General features: G+C 38.5%; 1 protein-coding gene across 1 annotated transcript in view; it reads left to right on the forward strand.

Annotated features, from left to right (window-relative positions):
* The first annotated feature begins 5,533 nt into the window (after nucleotides 1–5,533).
* TECTA (tectorin alpha) overlaps nucleotides 5,534–26,803 on the forward strand; it is a 141,505-nt gene continuing 120,235 nt past the window's right edge. Inside the window, exons 1-6 of the mRNA XM_052652972.1 lie at nucleotides 5,534–5,666; nucleotides 7,718–7,857; nucleotides 13,451–13,632; nucleotides 14,930–15,186; nucleotides 17,869–17,995; nucleotides 19,437–19,553. Of these exons, the coding sequence (XP_052508932.1) occupies nucleotides 5,534–5,666; nucleotides 7,718–7,857; nucleotides 13,451–13,632; nucleotides 14,930–15,186; nucleotides 17,869–17,995; nucleotides 19,437–19,553 (956 nt within the window). The remainder of the gene's footprint in view (nucleotides 5,667–7,717; nucleotides 7,858–13,450; nucleotides 13,633–14,929; nucleotides 15,187–17,868; nucleotides 17,996–19,436; nucleotides 19,554–26,803) is intronic.

A 26,803-nucleotide genomic window follows, 5' to 3' on the forward strand; every position in this document is an offset into this window, starting at 1 on the left:
GTCACTCAGTCTGAGTCCAACTCTTGCAACTGCATGTACTGTGGCCCTCCAGGCTCCTCTGCCTATGTGTTTTCACAGGCAAGAATATTGGAATGGGTTGCCATTTCCTTTAGGAGATCTACTTGACCCAGGGATTGGACCTGCTGCTCCTGCGTTGTAGGCAGATTCTTTACCTCTGAGCCACCAGGGAAGCCCTTTCTTTTTCTTTATCAATGCCCCTTTACAAAAATATTTCCATTTAGCCACCATTTTATTTCTTTTCTTCCTCAATTCCCAGTTCCTTTAAAACTTATTATTATTTCTTTTAATATGGTAATATTCCACATAGTCGAGTTTGGCATTTTTTTTCACAGACAGTTGACAATAATGAGGACTTAAAAAACACTTTGATAGATCAGGTCAGTCCCGGATATTATCACTTAAAAATGTTTTGTATTTTGAAAATATATGGGAAAAGAAAGGGTGATGCACGCATCTGGTGAGTTCAGGTGGTTCAGACAGGTGCACAGTGAAAAACCAGTCTCCTCACTTTGTTCCTCATTTCCTCTCTTTGGAGTCAACCACAGGCATGAATTTTACTACTTTTGTTTTATCCTTCTGGAGATAGTCTGTACCTATATAGACAGATAAACCTATTTTTAAATAAGATTTTAAATGTCTGTTTTGGGACTCTGGGATAGTTTTGGAAGTTGTGAATGAGGCTGGTATTAATAGTGTTTATACTTTATATAAAATGTGGTATTCTACCATAAACGTTTTTGGTGAAGTAAATATTGGTCTTGCATACCAGCATAAGGCTATATCTTGTGTATCTTCCTCTCTTAGTGGTCAGATACGGCCTGTTCTCTGTTTCCAGTTGTGTTGAGTTTCATACTAATTGTGACCTGATGTTGAGTGAAACTGATAGCAATTGAGGTTACTTAGGTAACTGGGTGTCCTGTTCTGGTATTAATCTATTTGGCAAAAGTGTCCTTAGCTCCTTATCCTTGCACTTTCACCAGGGGCTTATAAAAAGATCATATAGCATAGTCAGAATTTGAGGCACAAAGGGGTTAAGATATTCACGGGCACACTCCATGACTCGGTAAGAGAACCAAGCAACATCACCCCCAGATTCCTGGTTCCCTGGCTTGAAGCACCAATTCAGGACACTTTTATAAATTTATTAAAACTGTGCAACTGTAGAAGGTAATCAGATGTAATTTGACACCAGTTCTTTCCATAGTCATAGATTATTGTTCCACCTCCAAAAAAACCTTTTAAAAGGCTCCAGTTAAAGGTCTTTTTCCATCCTATATTTCCTCATTTTTCAGTCTATTTGGTTTTCAGTTTTCCTTTCCCATCTACTGTTCTTCCTCCAAGTGCCCGAACAGATTTTGAGTAGATTTATGTTACTGATCCATTTTGCAATCTTAGTGTTCTAATTCAAAATCTGTGTCTTAATGCGTACACTATCTGCATTCATGGAAAGCTGTTGCAGTAGAGTATCCTGGAAAATAACCAATGAAGGTGCCTGATATTGCTTTTTAGTCTTTAGAGAAAAAAAAAAGCAGACTACTTAGAAAAACTTAAAGCATGGGGCCGTGAGGAATAACTTTTAAGTTCCCACGATTGCTTGCTTACCAGCATTTACTTTAACTTGTATATGTTTCTAACCTTACCATCCTCATATCAGTTTTAGTAGTATAATAAATAGCCAGTTACTTAACCACCAAAAGCCAGTTTATTCGGGAATAGCCAGAGGATTTACAATGTGAGATATGCAAACTATGGCAGACCATAGGCAGATCCAAGGAAGGTGAGCTTGCTTTTGTAGGGAAAATGAGGGGAGCTGAAGAGGGTGACGTTGTATAACCGAAGAGTCCATTGAGGAAGCCAGGGTCCAAAGTATGGACGCTGGCTGGGCTGTTCTCAGGCTCTGGCTGGGTTGTTGCTGGTCGGAGCATTTTCTTCTTCCTGCTGGCTAGTAAAGTAGGCAACATCTTCCTGTCATAGATGAAGGCCTGCATCTCTTCCTGTGTGAAGTAATTAATGTCATGGCAGGGATGAAAGCTCAGCCTATAGCCCTATCCAGACTCCAGTTTTAGCCAGAGTTTCTTTAATTCCACACTCAGCATGTCTATATTTAAATTGTGATTAAGATTATTGTCTGTGAATGAAGAGGTTTAGGATTAAGTGAATGTGAAGCTTCCAGTTAAAAGATGCTGTTTAATCTTGGTGACTATTATTTTGACACTGACAGCTCAGCACCCTCCCACACAGTTTTTATTCTTTTGAACTGCCAGTTGTATGGAAGATAGCAATGCAACTTCTTTGACTTTTTGTTAAACATTTCTGAAACTTCTCTTGGCGTTCTGCTTGAGACGGTCTTTGATGCGAACCGTGGTGCCTGCCACTAGTGGCATAGCACCGCCTCTGTGCTGTCTGCTGTCGGTGATGAGTTTACGCTGAGAAAGAGCCTTTCCACCGGGAGATTTCTGGAGTCGTCGATGAAAACAGAGTTTGGTTTTGACACAGTGCTGGGACAGAGGAGAGCAGCATGTACTTACCACTCCGTGTGCATAGAAAGAACAAGCTCTCTTGTACTAAAACAGACCCTGTTCTTAAGCTCCCAAATGACAACCGTGACAGAGGGCAGCCCTGTATTTTCAAGTGTACTTGTAGTATACTTGTTATGAAATGCATTTCCACTGGCTAAACTTTGATAGATTGTACAGATAAAACTTTTGGACGTGTGATCAATGAGTGCCTACTCTGTGCTCTAGGTGTTTGTGAATTGATTTCGTAAAGTACAGAAGACGTGGTCCTGGTAGTAATCTAGAAAATGGGCCAGGTTTAAAGACCGCTTTTATATTCATGTCATTTTTACATTCCTACTGCAAATACAAGAGGAAATTTTTAGCTCATCCATAGTAGGAAAATTTGAAGTGGAAAGAAGTTAGATAACTAGTTTATGTTTTACCCAGCTAGCAATTGACAAGAGTTGAAGTTTCCTATGTTTATGTGCTTTTTACCACATTACAAATTCGTTTTATAATTGGTTCTGAATTTTAGAGATTTACAAGAGCCCTATAATCTAAATAACACGTTTGTACATTTCAGAGCTCTATGGTAACCCTGAACTCCAAGTAGTATAGATATTAATATTGTCTTTTACAGAAAGGACATTTAAGCCCCAGAGAAATACAATGTCTTGCCCAATGGCACAAAAGTATTAAGTGTAGAACTGGGTGGGACTTACATCTACTCCTGATCCTGAACCCTCTGCTCTTTCTACTTGGCATACTGAAAGCTAGTTATTTTATTAATAGTACTCAGCGACACTTATTGAGCCATGACTGTGTGTAGAGTACTGTGCCAGATGCTGTGAAATAATACTGAAGAAGCAGAATTGCATAGCATTGCTCCCCTTTATAATGCCATGGTGGAGCCAGGACAGTCACATGAGGAAAATACCTAACATCAGCATAATTAGACTGTGAAAGCAAAAGCAAACCCAGTGCAGCATAGGGAAGTGACTATGTCACTGCCAGTGGTACACAGTTTGGAGTGTTATCTGCCTAGTACCAAACAGCCTTCTAGAAGGCTCATTCCTGCTGGTTTTTCCTAGGACCAGGTTCCAGTAGTCATCTTCATATGCTCCAGCTCTACTTGCTGCACCTCCATAATCTAAACTGTGTCAGGTCTCTCCTATTTTAAGAGGAAAAATCTTGGGCACTTGCTCCCCTGACCCCTACTCTGTCCTATTCCTGCCTTCCTCATCAACTCATTTTCTTCCCACCTTCTCATCAGAACTTCTGAAAGTGTTGGCTACATACTCCACTCTCTGTCCCTTTTTGTTTTCCTTCATGATGTTGCTTCCTCTACCTGGATCTTAAATATCAGTGTCCTGGAGAGTTCTGCCACCTGACTGTCCTTATTCATGATATTTCCTGATGAGGTCCAAATCCTCACCTCAAGCTCACCTTTCTCACCCAACTTCAGACTGTTTCCCTGAATCAGATGCCTCAGATCGAACATGTGTAAAATAGAATTCATCATTTTTCTCCTTGAAACTAGACCTTTCTGCATTCTCTTTTTACTTAGTGTTACCACCAGTGACCTAGTCACCTGGACTAGAAACCTGGGCGTCAGCCTTGACTCCATCTTCCTATCGGCCCCTAAAACTGAAAAGCTTGCTTTCTAAGTAGGTGTTAAATCTATTTGTAGTACCACTGTATCACTGGGCTCTCATTGTGTCACCCCTGAACTTTGCAGCATCTAGCTCTTCTCCCAGTCAGGATCTCCTCTGTCTGAGATTCCTATTTAGCTGATCCTGATGCTCTCTGTTGTTAGATCTCTTCTGGTTACTCTTTTATACCATTGTGCATTCTCTCTGCTCTGTTTAAGTATTCAAGGAAGAGTACTCTTCTTTGAGTACTCTTTATCCTTCTTCCTTTTTTTCCTGATTATTTCAGTAAAAAACTTAGTTTCTAATAGGCAGAAGTACAGAGGGCAGTTGGTGGCCTAGAGGACAGTTGGTGGCCTATATTTTGATTTATGTTTAATACAGATAAAAGCCAGTTCCTCAAGATAATGGTAAGCAGGCCCACGCTGTTTGATGTTACCTTTTTTAACCTATGCATGAGTACTGGGAGTATGCTGGGGTTACAGTATGTTTGTACCCTTAGCTGAGGTTAGAGTTGACCTTGACAATACTAATACTAATACCTTAGTGCTAATGATACTCTGACTTAGTTAGGATTAGGCTCATTTTTAAGTAACTGAAAAATTGAGGACAGTGGCTCAAATAAAACAAGGTTATTCCTCTTTGACTGAAATTTCCAGAGATATACACTCAGCAGCATTATGGCAGCTCAGTTTCATGACATCCTCAGGGACTTAAGTCCCTTTCAGCTGTTTGTTTCACCTTCCTTAGGTTGTGTCTCTTGGTATCATAGAGCAAGGATCTGTTTCTAGGCAGTAGAACTGGGGAGACAGGGAAGGAGGACAAAGGGCACACTGGCTATCTTTTAAGGATTATTCCCAGAAGCCTCCATAGAATTCTTTATTTTTATCCCATCAGCTAGAACCTATATACTCATTCCTCAGTAGAAGTAGCCGTGGAAGAAGAAGAGAGGACTTTATGTCAATTCAGTGTCAACGTATTCATCCCATTCTTCAGTCTGATGTTTAATCTGTGCCTTCGTATTGGCCCCCTTTCCTCCTACCACATGGACCTGTGCACCAGCCAGAGTCTTCCTGTTACACTTGGCTGATGGTCTTCTCTTCTAAATCTTGTAGCTCTTTTCATCTGTATTGCAGTTACCATATGCTGAACTATATTGCTGCCATTTGTCTGCCTATGTAGCTTCCCTAAATCATGAGATCTCACTACAGTATAAGTTCCTGGGGTCAGTGACCATCTCTTCTGTGTTGGCAGTGCCTCGCTTAGTACCTTGTAAATAATTGATTCTCAATAAATATTTCCTGTGTAAATAAATAGACAAATTTTGATGATTTCTGGTTTCTTATAGAATTTTAGGGAAGGAAGATGGATCAACCTAGCGGGAGGAGTTTTATGCAAGTATTATGCGAAAAATACAGTCCTGAAAACTTTCCTTATCGCCGTGGTCCTGGGATGGGAGTCCATGTCCCAGCCACACCTCAGGGCTCTCCTATGAAAGGTAAGAAAGATGGGACATAAAACATTTATTTACTGGAACTTACTTAGGACATTAAACCAGACTATTGCCGTATTTGCAAATGATTCCCTTTATTTTGAATTGTGAATTGAATAGCCTTTCTCCCTTTCTATGGTTTTAGTTTCTTGGAATACCTGAAAGGATTTATCTTCCTCCAGACTGGCCAAAAGGCATTTTAGTTGCACTCATAGGGCAAGAGCAATATTTGAATGAGAGTATTTCAAAGAACTTGGAAGGTAGAAGATAGTACAATCCTGGCCTGTGCCCTCGATGACTTCACAGCCTATTGGATTACAAGATACTCACATATATAAAAATATATAATAACACAAGGTAGTTTATATTGAATCAAATGAATGGCACACTGATTGGGAAAGAAATTTAGGGAGTGAGTTAATATGAGCAGGAAGGAGTTCAAAATTGTGAGATTTGAACTAATCCTTCAAAAAAGTAAAATTTGGTTAGAGAGGGGATAAAGACATTCTAGGAGGGAGCTTATGTGAGCAGTCATCTACAACTGGAAACATGCAGTGTGTGTTTTTGGTTTGCATTTTAACTTAATGTAATTAACTGTTCTTGGAAACAGTTCTTTGTCATTATGGGAGGTTAATATTAAACTGTTTTATTTTTTTTATTTTTTTTTTTACTTTATAATACTGTATTGGTTTCGCCATACATCAACATGAATCCGCCACGGGTGTACACGTGTTCCCAATTCTGAACCCCCCTCCCACCTCCCTCCCCGTACCATCTCTCTGGGTCATCCCAGTGCACCAGCCCCAAGTATCCTGTATCCTGCATTGAACCTAGACTGGTGATTCGTTTCTTATATGATATACATGTTTCAATGCCATTCTCCCAAATCATTCCACCCTCTCCCTCTCCCACAGAGTCCAAAAGACTGTTCTATACATCTGTGTCTCTTTTGCTGTCTCGCATACAGGGTTATCGTTACCATCTTTCTAAATTCCATATATATGTGTTAGTATACTGTATTGGTTAAACAGTGTTTTAAAGTTCCTATGTCCGAAGGTTACTAAATGTTTGTTATTTCTCAATACCACTATCTTACCACTCCATCATAAGCTGTAACAGCAGAAAGAAATGGACTTCTTACTTGATCATTTTTTTAGGATTCACTTCCATCCTGAGAAAATTGATTTTGTGAAAAGCACTAAGTTGAAAAATCGTATTATTTGAGGCCTCCATTCCTAAAATATACTTTTGTGAGTCTTTGGTTTGTACCAAATAGGAAAAGAGTGGCTGAATTATCATATTGATCCTTTTTATTAGAGATAGGAAGAGTGATTTTATTGGCATATTTTTGAACAAGCAGTAGTTTGACTGAATTCATTGAATGGTTTAAGACTCTGAAACATGTTCTCTCATAATTATATATTTTTGAAAGTCTCATTTTTGTAAGGGACAAATCCTACGTGGATATGAAAGGGGGTTGACTGATGGACAAGTATGGGAGAAAGATGTAGATTTTTAAACGGATTCATGTAAGTGAGGAAGACTCCTTGAGTTGATATGAACTTGAAGAACAGAATTGATTTAGCCAATATACTATGTAATGGTCTGAGATAATTTTCAAAGGCAACAAGAGGTGAGAATACAAATCAGTCTGTCTGAGAAAAGAGCTAACCAGAATGATACTTTTGAACTAGATTTTAAAGAGAAAGAATTGAGGCCAATAAGAAGACAGTGGTAGCCCTGACGTGAATCACAGGGATCTAATGTCAGATGATAAGGTGACAGTATGGATGATGGTTCTGTTGTTGGTAGTTGAGCTAAACAATCCTGCCAGGAGGTAAAACCTCCAGGACTTTTCAGTCTAGTACTTCTAATCTCCTCCTGGGTCATATTTGGCTATCTCCCCCTTGAAATTCAATACCTTTGGATTCCGTCACATCCTGTATTTTCAGGGCCTTGTGTAATTTCACATAATTTGATTTTGATTCCTGGCAGTTCAGTGTATGTAGACAAGAATTAGGCTGATGTAGAACATGTTTCATTTCCCTGTGATTCAGATCGCCTCAACCTCCCAAGTGTACTGGTGTTGAACAGCTGTGGAATAACCTGTGCAGGAGATGAAAAAGAAATTGCTGCCTTCTGTGCTCACGTGTCAGAACTAGATCTTTCTGACAACAAACTTGAAGACTGGCACGAGGTAAAGCTTTTATATTGCTGAGTTTTGGTGAAGGGCAGCAGTGACTCACTGTATTATTATCTGTGTTGCTATGTATGCTGCTGAATTCTTGTTCTCACTTGGGATTCCTGTCTGTATGTCTCAAGAGAAATAACTGATTGCTTCAACTGTTTCTAGAGTGATTTTTCAGTTAACTTTGTTATTGCTTATTTGTTTTTCATTAATGTGAAAAACACTGAGAAACTTTCTTCTAGGCATCAAGAGGTTAATAAGACAACAGAGGTTTAGACTACTAACAGTGCATTAAATTCTCTACTGTTTCACTAGTTTACGTATCCCGTGTTCATTCTCTGCTATTATTTCAATATTTATTACTATAGTCTGACATAAAAATTGCTGGAGCTCAAAATAAGGTTATAAAAATATTTTTTCTTGATACTAAAATTTATTCTAAATATTTTAGAACTTTTCCTTATTTTATTAAGTCTTATTGGTGATTTGACATAACTGATGCCTTTGACCTCAGAGTAACTCTGAGTTGCACAAATAAAAGTATTATGACATTCTCTCTTGTTATTATATATAACATTACTACCTGATTATAACATGACCTGATAGAAGGTATCTTTAGAGAAAAAGAGTTCTTCCTGCTTGATTTTTTACCTTAATTTAGGTTCTTATTTCTTGTTTGGACTACTGGAAAAATGTCTTAATGGGTTTTCTGCCTCAGGTTTTACTCTGCTTCCTCTAAGCTACCTTCTGCAGTGCTACCAGACGCCTTTAAATAATGAAACGTGATTGTGAAACTCTTGCTTCAAGTCCCTTCGCTGATTTTCATTGCCTACAAACAGTGGTTTGAACTCTCTCAGTGTGACCCTCCATCATGTGACCCTTTGCTATTTTCAGAGTCTTTTCTCCACCTTTACCCATGTGCTTTTCTGCAGTTCATGATAAATCTTGACAAGGAAAATTTCCCTGCTTTTATTCATTCTGAATCTACTGTTCTGTTTCTCCTCTGTCTACCCAGCTGCTTTCTGTGCATCTTTCCAGATTTGGCCCGAGTTGTTGTTCCTCCCTGAAACTTTCCCTGACTCTCACTCAGGCAGAATTAGATCACCCTAACCCCTATATCACGCTGCTGTGACAGAATCCATCACAGTGTGGTGCAGTCACTGGCTTACTTGGCAGTTTTCTGCTGGACCATGAGTTTTTTCAGGGCTTTCTTTTTTATCATCAGCAGTAGCATTCTAGGCTGAAAAAGAAAATAGCAACACACTCCAGTATTCTTGCCTGGTAAATCCCATGGACAGACGAGCCTGGCAGGCTACAGTTCATGGGGTCACAAAGTACAGAACGTGACTTAGTGACTAAACAGCAAACAGCATCATTCTAGGCATTCATATGTTTGCGGAGTTCATTAAAGAATAAATGATTGTATCTTGAAGTTTGATCAGGCCCAGTTGCTCTGACTTTTCCTGTAATCTTAAGAAATTCACTTATTCCTTTATCATCTGTAAGACAAGGCTACTGATAAAATTAATTATCAAGACACCTGGTAGATATTAAATGTGATACAAATTCTAAGACTGCTTTCTGGTTAAAGAAAAATCTATCTATAACTTACTTTTCTTTAGCTTTTCTTACATTCATCCATTTCATAGTCTTATTTAATCTGTTATCTATGCTCCCCATTATATTTCCTACTTTTATTAAGATGTTTGCCAAAATTCTTTGAGATGTACGCCACTTGATTTCTAAATCATGTGTTAATATATACAGATTTACCTGGCTGTTTCCAAGAAACAATCTCTACTTATCCATGTATTTATTGATTGGTTCACTTATACAAACAACTCTTACAGTTCACTGTTCAACAAGTTACAATGTGTGCCTTCTGGGTCCTTTGAGATGCTTAATTGACATGCATGCTCTGTCCACATTGCACAGATGCAAAAAGAACTACCTTGTTAATCCTCCTCCTCCAGGATTCCCACAGCAGTCCTCCTGCTGAATCTCTGGTGAGACTTTTGACCTGCGTGGATGACAAGTCAGACCAACTCTTACCCTGAATCATTTAAGCTCCTGTGTTCACAAGCTGATTCCCCTAAATTTATTTCTTTGGCAGTAAAAATTTCACAGAGGTGTTGTACTTTGTGCTTTGACCACATACATAAGCTTTTGCTAACTGATGGGAACAGTTTAATAGAGATATAACTGCTACCTCAGAAGGATGATTTGTGTCAACATGGATCAGAACACAAAATTTATATACTAGGTAATTCAGCCTTTTCTCTGCTTAGACAAAGATCTACACTGAACATTTTTCTAACCCGCATTGACAGACAGAGCCAGAGGGTCACATGTTTGGGCTTTCCAGGCAGTGCTAGTGATAAAGAATCCACCTGCCAATGCAGGAGATGCAGGAGACATGGGTTCGATCCCTGAGTTGGGAAGATCCCTGGAGTAGCAAAGCGCACCCCACTCCAGTATTCTTGCCGGAAAACTCCATGGAGAGAGGAGCCTGGTGGGCTACAGTCCATGGAGCCTCAAAGCGTTGGACAGCACTGAGCTCACAGCTGCGATGACACTCACAGCCACATGTTTATTTGCACTGTATTGGTGCTCAGTTTGTGTATCCCTATAAGTGCCCTGTAGTCTGATTTCAGGCAGTTTTCCAATGAATGTTTGCTCCTACGCTCCAAGTTTCCATTTTCCAATTTATTTTTGTTTTATATTTTGTCCTTCCCCTTAACTGTAGTTCATCCCAGTCTTTTAGAATATATATCAGAACACAGAGATATGGGAGAAATACTGACAGTGGAAGAATATTGATTTTTTTAGAATTGATTAAACTCTCTGCCAAGCTACAGAAGGCCTCATAGGTCACAGTTTTAAGATTACATTCCAACCCATTGCAACACATGTATTTGATTACCAAAAAGATCATTTGTCCCTGGCCCATTAACTAAGTTTATTTCAGCCAGTATTTGATATAGCAGTATGGAACAGAATAATCTAGTTTGTCCTTTCAATGTTTTTGAATGGTCATTAATGTTATAAGTAGCTTCTTTTATACTTTAAACAACTGGCTGCTATCTATTCAGAGGCTAATATAAATAGGAGTGAGAAGTGTAATACTTGGGGGAGAGGCAAAGATTTGTCTCCAGCTCTTCTAAAACTGGGCATCTGTATGTATAAAAAAAGATGCATTTTTTAGCTTTTGATTTGAATATTTGGCTAAGTAGATTTTTGTCTGACCTTTCCCAAAGTATCTCTTTTATCCTCCTCTGCTTATCAAAACCATTTTATAAAGGAAATTGAACTAAGCAGCTTAGAGGAGGGAGGAAGCCCCTACTCGGGTGAAGTAGAGAATAGCTTAGGTATAAATTACAGATTGTTATCTTATAACCCTTTCCCATTTTTCTTAAAACCTTAGTTTCTTCCTTTTCAAAAGTAGAGGGTCCCCTGTTCAGTGGAGACCAAAGAGGTAGTCTGAGTTCATCTCCATGTTCTGCATATTAGTATCCTGAACTCATTTCAGATTGATGGGTCCTGTTTTCTAGTTTTAGAATTTAAAAAAGAGAAGCCTGAGATACTCACTCAATATCAGCCTTTACTATTAAGACATTTTTCTGCCATGAATAAACCTACCTGCGTAATGACTATAATATTTTCCAGAATATTGTTAATCTAAGGTGACCCAAAATCCTTTTAAATTTTAATCTTTAAAAAAAAGATATTTATTTCTAACATGTATTATTTTCCAAATAATATTTGGATTATTCAGTTGTAGTCCAATGTTACGTTTTTTAGCATATTCTAGGGCTGAGTCATTATTTTTTTAATTTAATTAATTATTTGGAGGATAATTACTTTACAGTACTGTAATGGCGTTTGCCATATAACAACATGAATTGGCCATAGGCATACATGTGTCCCCTCCCTTCTGAACCCTCCTCCCACGTCCACCCCATCCCTCCTGGTTTTCACAGAGCAAAGGAGACACAGACATAAAGAACAGACTTTTGGACACAGTGGGAGAAGGAAAGAGTGGGATGATTTGAGAGAATAGCACTGAAATGTATACGTTACCATGTGTAAAATAGATAGCCAGTGGGTGATGTATGATGAGTCATTATTTTAAATCTTTATTCTCATTAGATAGTAGTGCAGATGCCAACTATGAAGAGGATCACATCAGGTATCTGCTAGCCTTGGAAATTATTTCAGAAATTGCTTCAAAAACCCTGAGAGTATCCATTTGGGGGAAGTTTTCTTCTTTATTATAAAAATAAAATATGCAGGGTGGTGGTTAGCAAAGGGTGTATGCTTTGTTTATTTAACTGGGATTGTACTAAAATTAGAACTTACCCTTCATGCTATAGTCGGAGCCAGTTCCTTTTCATCTTTTTTTTTTTTTGGTCCTTAAAGCATAGCTAGTCATCATCTTCTGTGTGAAAGGCCTTTGTATCATTGGTATCCAGGTGGTAGACTGCAGTAAAGGATTGGTCCACGTGTGGACTTTTCAGCTGTGTTGTGGCCACTCACTAAACTCCAAATCTTAGGCATGTATCACCCAAATGCTTGGTACCATTTGATCACAAAAGAGATCAAACAGGAGAATATATGCCAACTGGTATGAATCTCTTGCATTTTAAACTGAAGCCTAGTGTGCTGTGCTTAGTCACTCAGTTGTGTCCGACTCTTTGCAACCCCATGGACTGCAGCCTGCCAGGCTCCTCTGTCCATGGGGATTCTCCAGGCAAGAATACTGGAGTGGGTAGACAGCCCTTCTCCAGGGGAACTTCCCAACCCAGGGATCGAACCCAGGGTCTCCTGCATTGCAGTGGATTCTCTACCACCTGAGCTGCTCAGGAAAAAACCTAGTACAGTGCATAGTGAATAGTTAAGGTCAGTAATCAATGAAGCTCATTTCCTTTTTTTTTTCTTTCTTGTGTACCAAGTTACTCGCTAAATCATGTTTGATGATCATGATCATCTTTTGATCATGTTTTCTCTTTTGTTGATGATCATGTTTTCTCTTTTGTAATATAGTCACAGATGCTTTTTATTTTTAAGTAAATATATTTTAAAGTTTGGTGCATCTTTGGACCAAGCTGAAAGTGTTTTCTAAATGATTATGCAGTTAATTTTGAATACCTGAATTGTTAACCATGTGGTCTTCAATAAACCTTTAATTAGCCTTAATATTGTACTGAGGATGGAAGGAAGGGATATTCAAAGAGAATTACTTGTACATGACCCAATCTCAGCTCCTTGGAAAAGGTCATCTAAATGATGTTTTCTCCAAAATATATAGCGATATCAAAGAGAAGATTATACAGAGCAGAATCAAAAACTTTGCCAAAGGCAACATAGAAAATTTTTCTTTTATACCATTAATTTTCAGTGATGCTAGAGAAAGGAATTGAATCATTTGCCATGATTTGTTGAAATTATTTATGCTTCTCTGTGCATACCATCTCTAAATAGGACTTCACAGTATAAGTGGCATTTTGCCTGGAGACCCACTCACTTAGGTTTTCTTGACTATGATTGCTGTTTAAAAGCTCTGAGTACTGCCTAATGTGCTTTTCTTTTTTTTTCTCTGTAGGTCAGTAAAATTGTGTCAAATGTTCCCCAGTTGGAGTTTCTAAACCTGAGTTCCAACCCTCTGAATTTGTCAGTTTTAGAAAGAACATGTGCTGGGTCCTTCTCTGGGGTTCGAAAACTTGTCCTCAACAACAGCAAAGCTTCTTGGGAGACAGTCCACACGATACTGCAGGAGTTACCAGAGTAAGCCCAAAGGGCATGATGGAGAGGGAACTATGTTGCCGTCTATGTTAGTACCTAGAATTACTGCTGGCCTCCCACCTCAGAAATACTAGAACTGCAGATTGAATGGCGAATGAGGTTAGAAAAATGAAGTAATTAAATGAGGGTGTGAGGGTAATCTAGTAGTATTTTCATTGGAATGCTTGTACAGTGTTGAGTAGCACTAAGACATAGGATATGTCATCCTTTGGCTAGAAAATATCCCTGAGAAGCACTTATCATTTCAAAATCAACCCAGCTTTCTCCATTTTAATCTTCTGATTACCTGATTCCAGAATTTTGCCTTAGCCCTTTTCTTTGAGAGGAAAGAATCATAGTATCTCTAAAATATATTAACACTCAGATGATTAAGTAAGTGCCTAGCTGGCATGATGGGAAAATGGACCTCATATTCTTTTCAATAATTTAATCAGGAAATTATACTTCTGTTTGTCAGTTTAGAAGTGTTTTGTTATGTTTTGTTTATATCTATCTTTGTATATGCACATAAATATTCAAAGGAAATAGTTTAAAGAAATATATGAAGCTGTAGTCTCCTTGATTGTCTAAATATGGAAATTATTAAAGCCTTTCAGAGTCTGATCTCAACTCACTTATTCCATCTTAATTTCTCCCTCTCCCTCTAATGAATTGGTTTTCTCACTGCATGCAACATTTAGCATAGCATGGAATGAGCTTTAAATCACAGTTCCACTTCCTAATCATATGACCTTTGATAAGCTTATTAATCTCTTATCTATAAAGTGGGCATAATTATAATTTCAGAAGTGGAAGTATGGTATATAAAGCACCTGCACAGGGCCTGACACAGGGTAGGAATTCAATAAATGATAGCTATTATTTCTGTTTCTAAACACTGTTCATGTTGTTTCTAGAATTTTCTTTTATCTCCTCTCAATTTACCCAACTCTGCCCCTTCTTCAAGGCCATGCATCCTTTCCTGGCTGTTGCAACTACAATTTCAATTCCATTCCTATATGAAGTGGCATTGCACTTACAGTGCTGCTTCATTTAGCGTTTATTTATTTAAGCATACAGTTACTTTAGTACTGGGTTATATCATTCTCTGCTCTTTTATGTATTTTAGGTTTGTCTTCCCAACTATTTTAAACTTCAGAAGGACATCTTTATATTTGTTCTACTATACCTAGCAGAGTCTCATATGTACTAGATACTTATTTACTGAGTGACTAAAAATAGGTGCAAAGTAGAAACTTGGCTGCTTTAAACAATGAAATATTCCCTTTTTTCTCTGCAGTTTGGAAGAACTCTTCCTGTGCCTTAATGACTATGAAACAGTGTCTTGTCCTTCTATTTGCTGTCATTCTCTTAAGCTACTACATATAACAGACAATAACCTCCAAGATTGGACTGAAATACGCAAGTTAGGAGTTATGTTTCCCTCACTGGATACCCTTGTCCTGGCCAACAACCATTTGAATGCTATCGAGGAGCCTGATGATTCATTGGCCAGGTTGTTTCCTAATCTGCGATCCATCAGCCTCCACAAGTCAGGTGAGGGACATGCTTGTTCTCATTCTACATGCAAATTGCTCTGCACTTATGCATGAAATACAGTGAAAGTGTATTTCTTTCCATCATAGCTCTGCCTTCTTACAGGATGATTTTACAGAGTGACATGTAGATGCCTAGTGATTAGCTAAATCTAAGGCATTCATTTTTATAAATGCTCTGGTAAATATCAATATTTATCAAATATTCACTTGGCATAGTGTTATGTTAGTTATTAATATTTTATATATTAAAGGGGCCATGCTATGAAAGAAGTGAAATTGATGAATTGGGTAGTAAAAGGAAGAGTAAAAGAGTACAAAAAGTTACAAACAAGATGGTTTTGACTGGATTTAGGTTAAGGAATCCCAGTCCTTTCAAATGCTCACTTATCTTTTCTAGTATTTACATATAATTGATTATCAGTTTGTTGCCATTTGATTCTGCGTATAACAGGAATGAATATTTTAGCCTAATTTTAAAAATGAGTAAACTTTATTATTTGAAATCTTAATATTCACAGCAAAATTAAGCAGAGAGTACATAGAGTTCCCATATACTCCCTGCCCCTACTCATGCAAAACCTCCCCTTCTGTCAACATCCAAGCACCAAAGTGATACATTCATTGTTTACCTACATTGACATCATCCAAAGTGCAGAGTTTACACTCTTGGTGGTGTTCATTGTGTGGGTTTGGACAAATGTATAGTGACACACGTCTACCATTATCGTATTGTACATCTTAGTTTACTGCCCTAACTATCTTCTGTTCTCTGCCTGTTCATCCCTTCTGCCTCCCTAATCTCTGGCAACCACTGATGTTTTTGCTGTCTGCATAGTTTTGCCTCTTCCAGAATGTCGCATAGTTGGAATCATACAGTGTGTAGCCTTTTCAGATTGGCTTCTTTAACTGAGTAATTCACTTCTTTCTCTTAGTTTAAATTCCCTCATGTCTTTTCATGACTTGATAGCTCATTTCATTTTTAGTGGTAAATAATATTCCGTTATCTGGATGAACCACAGTTTATTTATCTACTCGCAAGCTGAAGAATATCTTGGTTTCTTCCACATTATGGCTTAATTAATAAAGCTGCAAACCTCCGTGTGTAGGTTTTTGTGTGGACGTGTTTTCAGTTCATTTGGGTGAATAATAAAGCACAGTTGCTAGATCATATAGTAAGAGAATGTGTAGTTTTGTGAGAAGTTACGAAACTCTCTTCTAAAGTGGCTGTACCATTTGCATTGCGCCAGTAATGAATGAGAGTTCCTGTTGCTCCACATCCTTTTTCAGCATTTGGTTCTGTGAGTGTTTTGGCTTCTGGCCATTCTAACAGGTGTATAGTGGTCTCTCATTGTTTTAATTTGCATTTTCCTGATGGCATATGGTGTGGAACATCTTCTAGTATGCTTACTTGCTGTCTGTATTTCTTTGCTGAGATGTCTGTTCAGGTTTTCTGCCCATTTTTTAATCAGATTGTTACTTTTCCTATTGTTGAGTTTTAGGAGTTCTTTGTATATTTTGCATAACAATCCATGTGCCTTTAGCAAATATATTCTCCTAGTCTGTGGATTTTCTTCTCATTCTCTTGGCATTGTCTTTCTGCCTTTTTATTTTTTTTTTAAGAAACCCAACTATATAAAGAAAAATAATTCTGACCTGTAACTGAAAAACCACACAGTTTATTTCACCATGGAGATTTTAAGGGTGGGAATTAAGTCTTAAAAACAAGTGATTATAAAGCAATTATCCTCCAATTGAAATTTTTAAAAAACAAGTGATTTGCATAAGGAAACTGTTTATTTCACAACTGACACCACTTGAGCTAACTCCAGTCTTCCTCCTAGATAGAATGCTGATCTAAAGAGGACAGCAGTGACCTGGGTTGGTTAGGCACCAGTTTATTGCTCCTCTGCCTTTACCCTTGCTGAAAGCTGATAGAAATAGGAAGGGAAGAAAGGGACTACGTTGTTTTCTGCAGTGAATTTAATTACTGTGTTGTAAAACTGACCAGGAGTATTTTTCCTGCTAGTGCCAAGTACAGACTTGGATGCTACGTTTGTTCACAGCCATAAGAAGAGTTTCCTTTTAAGACTGACCAGTCTTAATTTGTTGCCTATTTTCCTGCCCAAGGGGTTCAAGTTTTTTGTGTCTCAATTTGTTTGTTTTAAATTCTGAATGTGTTTTCCCCATCCCCAAGATGGAGATAGTTGAAAGGTAATGTTTAGTTTCTGGCTCTGTGGACCCTGCCCGTTTTAGTGCCTGTTAAGTAAAAATTTAGTCTAGCAGTGTCGCTCTTAGATTCTCTGAGTCTGTATTTGATGAAAGAATTGATCACGTCACTTTTAAAATGTTGTAATCATGGCATCCGTCCTGCGTATTAAACCACCAATGGTCCCCTTTACCAGCCTTCTGGGTAGAGAATCAGTAGATAAGTGAGTGTTGGGGAGTAAAGGGGATCCCTTGAACACTGGGGTCATGGAGAAAGGAGCGGCAATAGGGAAGTTTTATGGTGTTTTATTCCACTCTTTCCTTGGATAAAGAAAAATTTCAGGATCTAGAACTAGCTTTTGTGATCATTTTAGCATTTCAGAACTTATTAATGGAAAGAATTTGCTTAGTGACGTTTATCTTCTCATTTGTATGCTTTTCTGGATTTACTTAAACAATATCTTTCTCAAAATAGGTTTGCAGTCCTGGGAAGACATTGACAAACTAAACTCATTCCCTAAACTTGAAGAAGTGAGATTGTTAGGAATCCCTCTTCTGCAGCCGTACACCACTGAGGAGCGAAGGAAGTTGGTCATAGCCAGGTCTGTTGTCCTGATCAGTCTGCTCTCTCTCGGCGCTTTGTTGCTTCATTAAGGGCTTATGCACTGTTGGAAGGTGGGAGGAAGTACACTGTGTGTTCATCCATCTCTAGAACAGACTGTGCTTAGAGCTTCTGCAGCTCCAAATGCTAGATGAAAAGAAACGTAATATGAGATGAAAAATGTGAAATACAATTCATCTGCCAAGACCACTAAGTCTATTCCATTTTTATGCTTTTTGATATTTACAGTATTTGAAATCTTGTTTGGGTCATGAGGAAAAAGTAAGTATAATTGGGAATCAATTCCTTGTTTTCTCTGTTAACATAGAAATCATTTACAGTGTAAATCCCTGGAAATTGGGCTGTTTCATTAGTGTAAAACTCAAGAGAGCAGTATCTGTGGTTTTTTCTTCCGTTTAGATTGACCTAAACTTGACCACCACCTTGTTACCTTCTTCCTCCAGCTATCCTGCCTTTCATGTCTCAGCCTCTGCCTCCCTCAGACTACTGAAATGTCCCGTGAGGGTTTATTTTTGTATGTATGTATCTTTAACAGCATTAAGGTTTGGCTAAGATGTAAAGGGCCGTGGAGCTTTGCTCTGTTCTCTCATGTATATACATAGTAGTTTAACAGAGGAACAGTAATCTTGAAGATTCCCTAAAGAAGAGTGATTCTGTAAACTGCTTTGATCTTTCTGACCAGCTAATACCTAGCAGGTCTTTACTGCTTTCCAGCTGTTAACGTACATGTTAATATCCTACTGAGGAAATAAATTTCAGCATATTTTTCTTCTAAGAAGAGTAAGTCTTGCATACCTTGTGCTTTGTTTTCTTTACACAATTCTTTTGTAAATATAATCAGTGAATCCCTGAACCATGTGACCAGATTGTCCTGATGGCTCTGTAGGCCTGTGCTGTTCAGTGTGGCCCCATCAAGCCATGTGTGACTTTGGAACACTTGACATTATGGCTAGTCTGAATTGGAATGTACTGTAAATGAAAAAACTCATACTAGATTTCAAACAGTTTATATGAACAAAAAGAACGTGAAGTACCTTAGTTACTTATTGTCAATTATAGGTTGAAATATATCCTAGATGTATTAGATTAAATATAATGTAGTATTAAAATTAATCTTATTTGTTTACTTTTTAAAATGTGGATACTAGAGAATTTAAATTACATGTGTGGGTTGCATCATATTTAAGTTTGGACAGTACTGTATAGAATCTTATTTTGAAAGGTGAGGTATGGTTATAAAAGGTCAGTGTTACTTCCAAAAATGCAACTTTAGAGATATTTTTGGTCTATTTATTTTCTGTCACGTTAGTTCGTGTAAGTGGTTGTACACAAGCGGAGCTGCATCAAATGTATCCTTTCAAGAGAATAAGACTGGGCCTCAAGACAATCATTTTATTGTATCTTTTGCTTTTTATTTATAGATTGCCATCGGTCTCCAAACTTAATGGCAGCGTTGTTACTGATGGTGAGCGAGAAGACTCCGAGAGATTTTTCATCCGTTACTATGTGGATGTCCCACAGGAAGAAGTGCCATTCAGGTAAAAACCCCTCATCAGCTTAGCAACACTTTAGCAAGTATTAAGGCAACTTAAGAACTATTTCTTTAGAGCAAAATCTACTAACTTGTTATTGGACCCTCTTAGAAGACTTTGGTGATAGGTTTTAAAAATAAAGGAAGAAACACAAAAAGCAAACCTGTTTTATGTTATTCTCCATAGTGTATTTCTTCTAGCCTTGCACTTGTATTAGGAATGTTTGGGTAAGTATTTGGCTGCTTCCAGGGGTTCCCACTCCGTCTTCCATATCATCGATTCCTTTTTGTTCCTTTCCTCCAGGAGCACATTTTCACCCACCCCCAAAACTGGTCTTTTTTTTTTTCACATTGCGTCTGCTTTTAAGCTCCATTATGTTCTGCAGTTTGGAAGGCTTGGCAAATGTACGTGAGGGTTAGTGCTTATGAGAAAGGGACTAGAGAACAGACTCCTTAAATAGGAAATATGAACGAAACGAGGACGTTGGGTCGGAAGAGAAATGCTGAGGCCTGAATGTGAAGGGTTAACACATATTGTTTGGTGAGAAACTAATATTCTACAAATGTAAAGAGAATGTAGCAGATATTATATATGTAAACATAAAGGGAAAAAGTCTCCCTAAACAGGTTTATGGGTATTGGAAACTAGAATCAGTTACCCCAAAAGTAATTCTTTTCTTAAAGAGTGTAAGAACAGCATTCAACAGGAGGAGTTTCAGACAACAAGATGCAAGTTAAGATTGAACGTGAGTCAAACCACATTCTGTTTACAAATTTCAGTGATTCTAATTCATTCCTGGCATCTGGCACATAACACTCAGTCATGTCCGACTCTCTGCGACTGCCTGGACTGTAGCCCGCCAGGCTTCTCTATCCATGGAATTCTCCAGGCAAGAAATCTGGAATAGGTTGCCATTCCCTCCTCCAGAGAATCATCCTGATGCAGAGATTGAACCCGGGTCTCCTGCATTGCAGGCAGATTCTTTACCATTTGAGCTACAAGAAAGTCCTAATTCATTCCTACTGAACATTTTTTTCCCCCAGAGTTCTCTGTTATTTACAGACTTTAAGAGAGTTTCCATACTGTAAGGCTCAACCAGGGCTGTGTAAGAGAGTTGTGCTATTAGCAGTAGAGTTTTAATGCTTAAATGTTTACAATGTTAGACAATTAAGTAAGGATTTTGAAGGTAAACTTTTAAAATTAGCTAAGAACAGCTAGTTAGGAAGAAATACGGCCATGCCTTCAGCACAACCCAGAAATATTAAGTTAAAGCATGTAAAAAAAATTTTTAGGTTAAGACAACTAGAGTCTGATATCTATAGTTTCATTTGATTTAATCTAATGTTTTAGAAGAAGCAGATATTCTGGCTTTAAGCATAAGTTTGTCATAACAGGTCACTTAACTTCCAGTCTGCTCCAGGAAGTAGTGTATATATGGCAGTAAATTGTTTCTGTCCCTGATGGTGTAATTTTCCTAAAGTGCCTTTGTGCCTCTGTGGTAATCACTATCTTGAGTGCATGTCATAGAAATCATCTTTATCCAGGGGAGGACTTTATTGGAAGGATATTGAGAAACTAAAAGAATTGCTAGATGGTCTAGAGAACCCGGTTTAGACAGGAAGGAAAGCAAGGAGAGCCAAGCTTTCCTCTTACAGTCTTCTTTATAGCTTTCTGTTGGCACAGTGCGCTGGACTTTACCACTGAACACTTGCAGCAGTGTCATGGACTTTTGATTTCTCCATTAGCATTGAAAATAATTTGCTACTGAACTTTGCTTCATTCCCTAAGTTGAAACCTACGCATCTGACCGATTGATTGGCTGGTTTAAGGCATGTGCCCACACTGTCTCCCCAGAGATAAGAAGTGGGCTTATCTGTTCCATTTTGGCTTCTGCAGTGAGAAGTCATAATCTTGCTTCCCCTAATCTTGGGACTTCTTCCCATGTAGGAGCAATTCAGCGAAAAGAACATTTACTATAGTCTGACACAGAGATTACTTTGATTAACATCTAGATATATACCTTTTCTCCAAAGTTATGTATTAAACATTTCTTACCTACCCTAATAAATTTCTTATACAAATGAAAACACTTTTCTTTCTCCTTGTAATGAGATAACCTATTCCAGTCCTACATAGACTGTGATCAATTAATTACCTACTACCAAAGATTTATGCAGTCAAGCTATTTTAGTTACCACTCTGGCCTTGATGCCTCTTTTTGTAATTATGCCTCTTTTCTCACTCACTAGTAGTAAGTAGTTACAGTTAGTAGTAGTAGCTTGATGCTGCCGCCTGGTCTCTTCCTTCCTTCCTGATACTGAAATATTGAAATGGGCAACCAGATTTCAGTGTCTCCCACCAGCATCCCTGGCCTATAAAATGTTTTCCAAGGATGTGTGTGCTCTGCTCATTAATGTATTTTGCAAGGCCTTGGGGAAGGAAGTATCTCTGGGTCTTTGTAGGGTCCGTGGCTGGAGAATGGGTGAAGTGATAGCAGGGTGACAGTAATTTCCTTTATCCCTGTGTCTTGCAGTTTCTGAATTCCTCCTTCCACGTTAGCTCAAAGAATTTGTGACATTTCAACTTGTTTTAGCATAGACCGCCACCATTGAGTCCAATTTCCAGTCAGCCAGCTTAGAACCACTCTAAATGATTCGAAACCATTGAAGCTAGCCACTAGGTTTTTTAAAATTCAGAACCTTTGGTAATATACCTACACAAAATCAGCCAGATCTAGAATTGTTTTTTTTCCCCTTGGTTAACACAACTTATTTCTTATATTCCCTATATTCATTTCCCATATGTTTGTCCATTTAAATGACCAAAGACTTGTAAATGTTTTGATGTTTTTGTAACTGATCCCACAGACAATGCTGTGATTTGACTGATGGTGGCGCAGTAGAGTATGTATGTGGAGGGAGGAGGCAAATGGGGAATTAGTTTACACTTGCAAGGTAATTCCCTCAGGCAAGGGGATTTACGGCCTTTTCAAGCCGCAGAGGAACAGTCCTATTGGACCCAGTGAGGATTTAGGGATTCAGGATATTTCCAAGTCCTCAGAGTCCTTCCTTATATATACTTCCATTCTAATATATGCCCTGTGTCTCTCCCATTAGTGCTTCAACTTTCATAGGATAGTTCCAGTATGGATGCAAAATGACCTATGATTCAGCAACCTAGAGCATAAAAGCTTGTATATTTGTTTTTATGGCTACTTCAGCTCTGTTGTAAGAGAGCAAAGATCCTTTATAGGAACTTGACATTAACATTCTCTTTATGTAATATTCTCTATTTTGTACCCTTAGAATAGCAGGTGCTCATAGTCTTGGATTGTTCATTCCCATCATGTGTTTTATTCTTGGCAGCACTCTGTCAGTCTCCTAGAGCATTTCATGTGAACTCAAGTGATAATTAGTTATTTCAACACTCCATGGCAAGGACTTGCAAAATCCCTCCCATGAATATTGTGATATCCACTGGCCTCTACTAGGCCAGAAACCAATCCCAAATCACCTTTAATCCGAGGTACTGTTGTTGGGGAATCAACTGCCTGGTAGCAGGCCCATAGGGCACAGAACAGAAATCAACTCTGGCCCACTTAAGTAGAACAGGAATTTAGTAAAAGAATAATGAATACTATGTAGGGCTCAGAATTGATAAGATTAGAGAATTAGGCTTGGCAGAGTTGAGGAGAAGGCAGGCACAGCCAAGATTTCTGTAGATCTCACTGTACAAACAGTATCCTTCTTTCACTGGTCACTGGACAGTCATCAGTAAGTTGCTAGACTTCACTGCAGGCATTTTGCAGCCATGCTTTTGAATGTTTGACTCTTCCTTATCTGCTGTGAGTAATCTCTGTCAGTCCTCATGTCCTTTTATTACATCTTAGGATTTAAAATTCCAGTTATAGTTAGACAGATTTATGTCACCTTCCCAGGTTCTAGCTTCCAGGGGAAAAATAGAATATCTACTCTTTAGCTTCTGTAGTGGGATGTGGTTTCTGCCTCTCATCTATCTTGAGTTTCCCTCAAATCAGAAGGGCATTCTGATGCCAAAGTTAACATATATCCACTGTAGTACACATTCCCTAGTAGTTTTCTTATAAGTCTCCTGGTGGACTGATATTTGAGCCACTATAATATGCCAGGAGCTGTGTTAGCCATTTTTAAAATAATATAATAGCATTCATGCTGATGCAAGATGAAATGGTGAATAACAGAGAGGAATTTATATTAAATGCATTCATTATGAATTAAGAGTGATATATAAACAGGGCATTTAGTACTATACTTACCATCTCTTTAATTGTCCTCCAAGTTACATGCGTAATTTCTCCCCAAAACGCCAATGAATAGTGAATAGCACAGTTCATAGTTAGTAAAAGGTGAAAGTTTGACTTCCTGGATAATTTAATGTTTCATACAGAATCACATTTGAGCTTTAGTTTCCTGGTAGGATTGAGGTATTTGTTTATTTTGAAGAAAACATTCCTTTTCACTTGACCGTGGATTTTTAAAATCTTGATTTCCCTATAAATTCTGACTTTCCCAGCATCCTTCCCCAGGTTTAGGCTCCCCAGTCTTCTCCTCTTATTTTCCTGTCTTGTGTCATTAATCACCAAATACCTCTGCTCAACTTAGACATAAGTAAGAAAAGTTAGCCAAAATGTCTCTTGAGAGCTTGAATAAAAGGCCATTATGATCCGTTCAGGGTCCTTTATGGTAACAAAGTTATTTTGTGAGTCAGTCCGATTATTCACACACATCTGTTTCCATATGATTAGTCATTTTGGCAACACTTTAAAGGTGATCCAGAAATTTACATATTCTTTTTTTCTATCTCAGGATAAAATACAAGCTCCAGTTACCTGTACCACTTCAGTTTTTATGATGAACAGAATAAAATGTTTAGAGGACTGAAGGGAGACATACATACTAAGAGTGTTACAGCTCCTTACAGGTGCTCCCTTTCTACTGGTAGGTGGAGCTGGAGGCTTAGCCTCTCTACTGTGTCTGTTTATGGTAACTATGGGCTGACACACACACACCAAGCAGAGGAGTTGCCCGTGTGTTCCGTATTTATCTATTTTGTAAACAGTAGAAGATGAAACATTTCTGTTACATGATTCTTGGTCTTTAAGCATCACAGTGTTTGAGCCTCCAGTCACTGGATTTCTCTTTAGAGTCTTCATTTCTGCTGGTCTCTTCACGGCTTGTACGGTGGTGGCACACTATTTCCGAGTCCGTTCAGTGGGTGCTGCCAGTGGCTGAAAAGATGTCCTCACTGGGTGGGTCATATTTCAGTCGTTGGACTCACATTTTACCAGGAGACCTTCTAGGAAATAACTCTAGATTCTAGATGGGTTTCAAAGGGCAGTTTAATTTATTTACTGAATATCTACTATGAACTAAGAGGCACTGAGCCAGAAGCTGCAGATAAGACAAAATAGTAGTATCTATTCTTAAGAAGGTTGCCATCTGGACTAAGCTAGAGATATATTTCCTCTGCTGGAGGCTCCTCATGTTCCCAACTTCTAAAAATCCAGTTATCTCAGGATTTCATCTTTGCGTCTCTTCTCTTCTGTACTCATCCGATAGGTACTTTTATCTAGTCCTGTGGCTTTCCACACCTTTTAGTTTCAAATAATTGCCAAATTTATTCAGCTCTGATCTATCTGCCCCTAAATTCCAAACTAATATTTCCAGATATCTACCTGACATCTCTATCTGATGTTTAACCCTAACGTGTCCAAAATCTAACTTTTGGTCCCTTCTTTACCTTTCCTTGGCCCCTCGCCTTCCCTGCTTTATCTGCTGCTGTGCACATTTTCCTCCATCTCTTCATTCTTCCAGTTGCTCAAGATTAAGAGTTGGGCATCATCCCTGATTTCTTTCTCCTATACCCCACAACTAGTCCATTTTGCTTTTTTCAGTTCTGCTTTCAAAAATATATAGAATCTTAATACTTCTTAGCATTGTTTTAGTTCAAGCCTTCCTCATCTCTTACCTTTATTATTATAGTTGCCTTCCAGTTGTGTTACCAACTCTAAGCTTGCACTATTTACTGCACAGCAGGCCAGTAAATCAAGAGACAAGTTGTTAGGACAAGGAAGAGTGACTTTATTTTGAAGGCCAGAAGACTGAGAAGGTGGTGGATTAACATCCCAAAGAATCATCTTACTTGAGTTAGAGTTCAGGCTTCTTTTATATTAAAAGGGGAGGGAATTTGGTTTGTTTTTGCAAACTTCTTGCTGTGGTAATCCTTCTTGCTGTCTGAGTAGGTCGGGTCACTGATGTCCCTGTAAACCTCCAAGGAGAGAAGTGCTGTTCTTTATCCTGCAGCTTTTTTTAATCTCATATCTTATCCAATGAAAAGTGTTGCACTTTTAAAGGTCAGAGTCATGAGAATGGGCTAACCTGTATTACATTTCAGGCTATAGGCAACATTCTTAACTTGAAGCAAAGCAATAGAAGACAGAGGTTAAGTAAAATATAACAGATCTAATATGGAGTCAGATTTGTTCTTTCCTATTACAATTGGCCTCTCTATATCCACCCTTGCCCCATATTCTCCACATGCTGTGCTTAGTCTCTCCATCTCTCCATTCTTGGAGATTTATGTCCAACCCCTTGCGACCCCATAAACTGTAGCCCGCCAGGCTCCCTTGTCCATGGGGATTCTCCAGGCAAGAATACTGGAGTGGGTTGCCATGCCCTCCTCTAGGGGATCTTCCCAACTCAGGGTTTGAACCCAGGTCTCCCACATTGCAGGCAGATTCTTTACCATCTGAACCACCAGGGAAGCCCAATTCTCCACATGGCGGCCAGTTTATAAGAACTCAAATACATGGGGGAAAAAATCCTTGCCGTTCATCAAACACACCAAGCACACTCCGCCTCAGGCCTTTGCATTGTTTCCCCTGTTCAGAATGTCCCACATCAGTTGCTGGGCTCTCTCTCTGATACCTCATCAGAGACTCCCTTCCTGACCAAGCTAGCTGAAACAGCACACCTCTGTCTCCTGCCATTCTCTTAACCTACCATTGTTTGTATTTATCAACACCGAACTTACATTTCTCATGACTGAGTTAATCTGGTGAAGATGAGGGGAGAATATTCCAGACAGAAAGGAGTTTGTGGGAAGTTAAGGCACAGAGGTATGAAATAAGTCTTTAGTTCCAGTATGACTTAATGATAAGAATTAAATGGGAAGTCGTGGCAGATAACACTGGGGAAGAAGGTAGAAACCAGGGCAGG

Source organism: Budorcas taxicolor, chromosome 15, assembly GCF_023091745.1.
Source record: "Budorcas taxicolor isolate Tak-1 chromosome 15, Takin1.1, whole genome shotgun sequence".
Taxonomy (NCBI): domain Eukaryota; kingdom Metazoa; phylum Chordata; class Mammalia; order Artiodactyla; family Bovidae; genus Budorcas; species Budorcas taxicolor.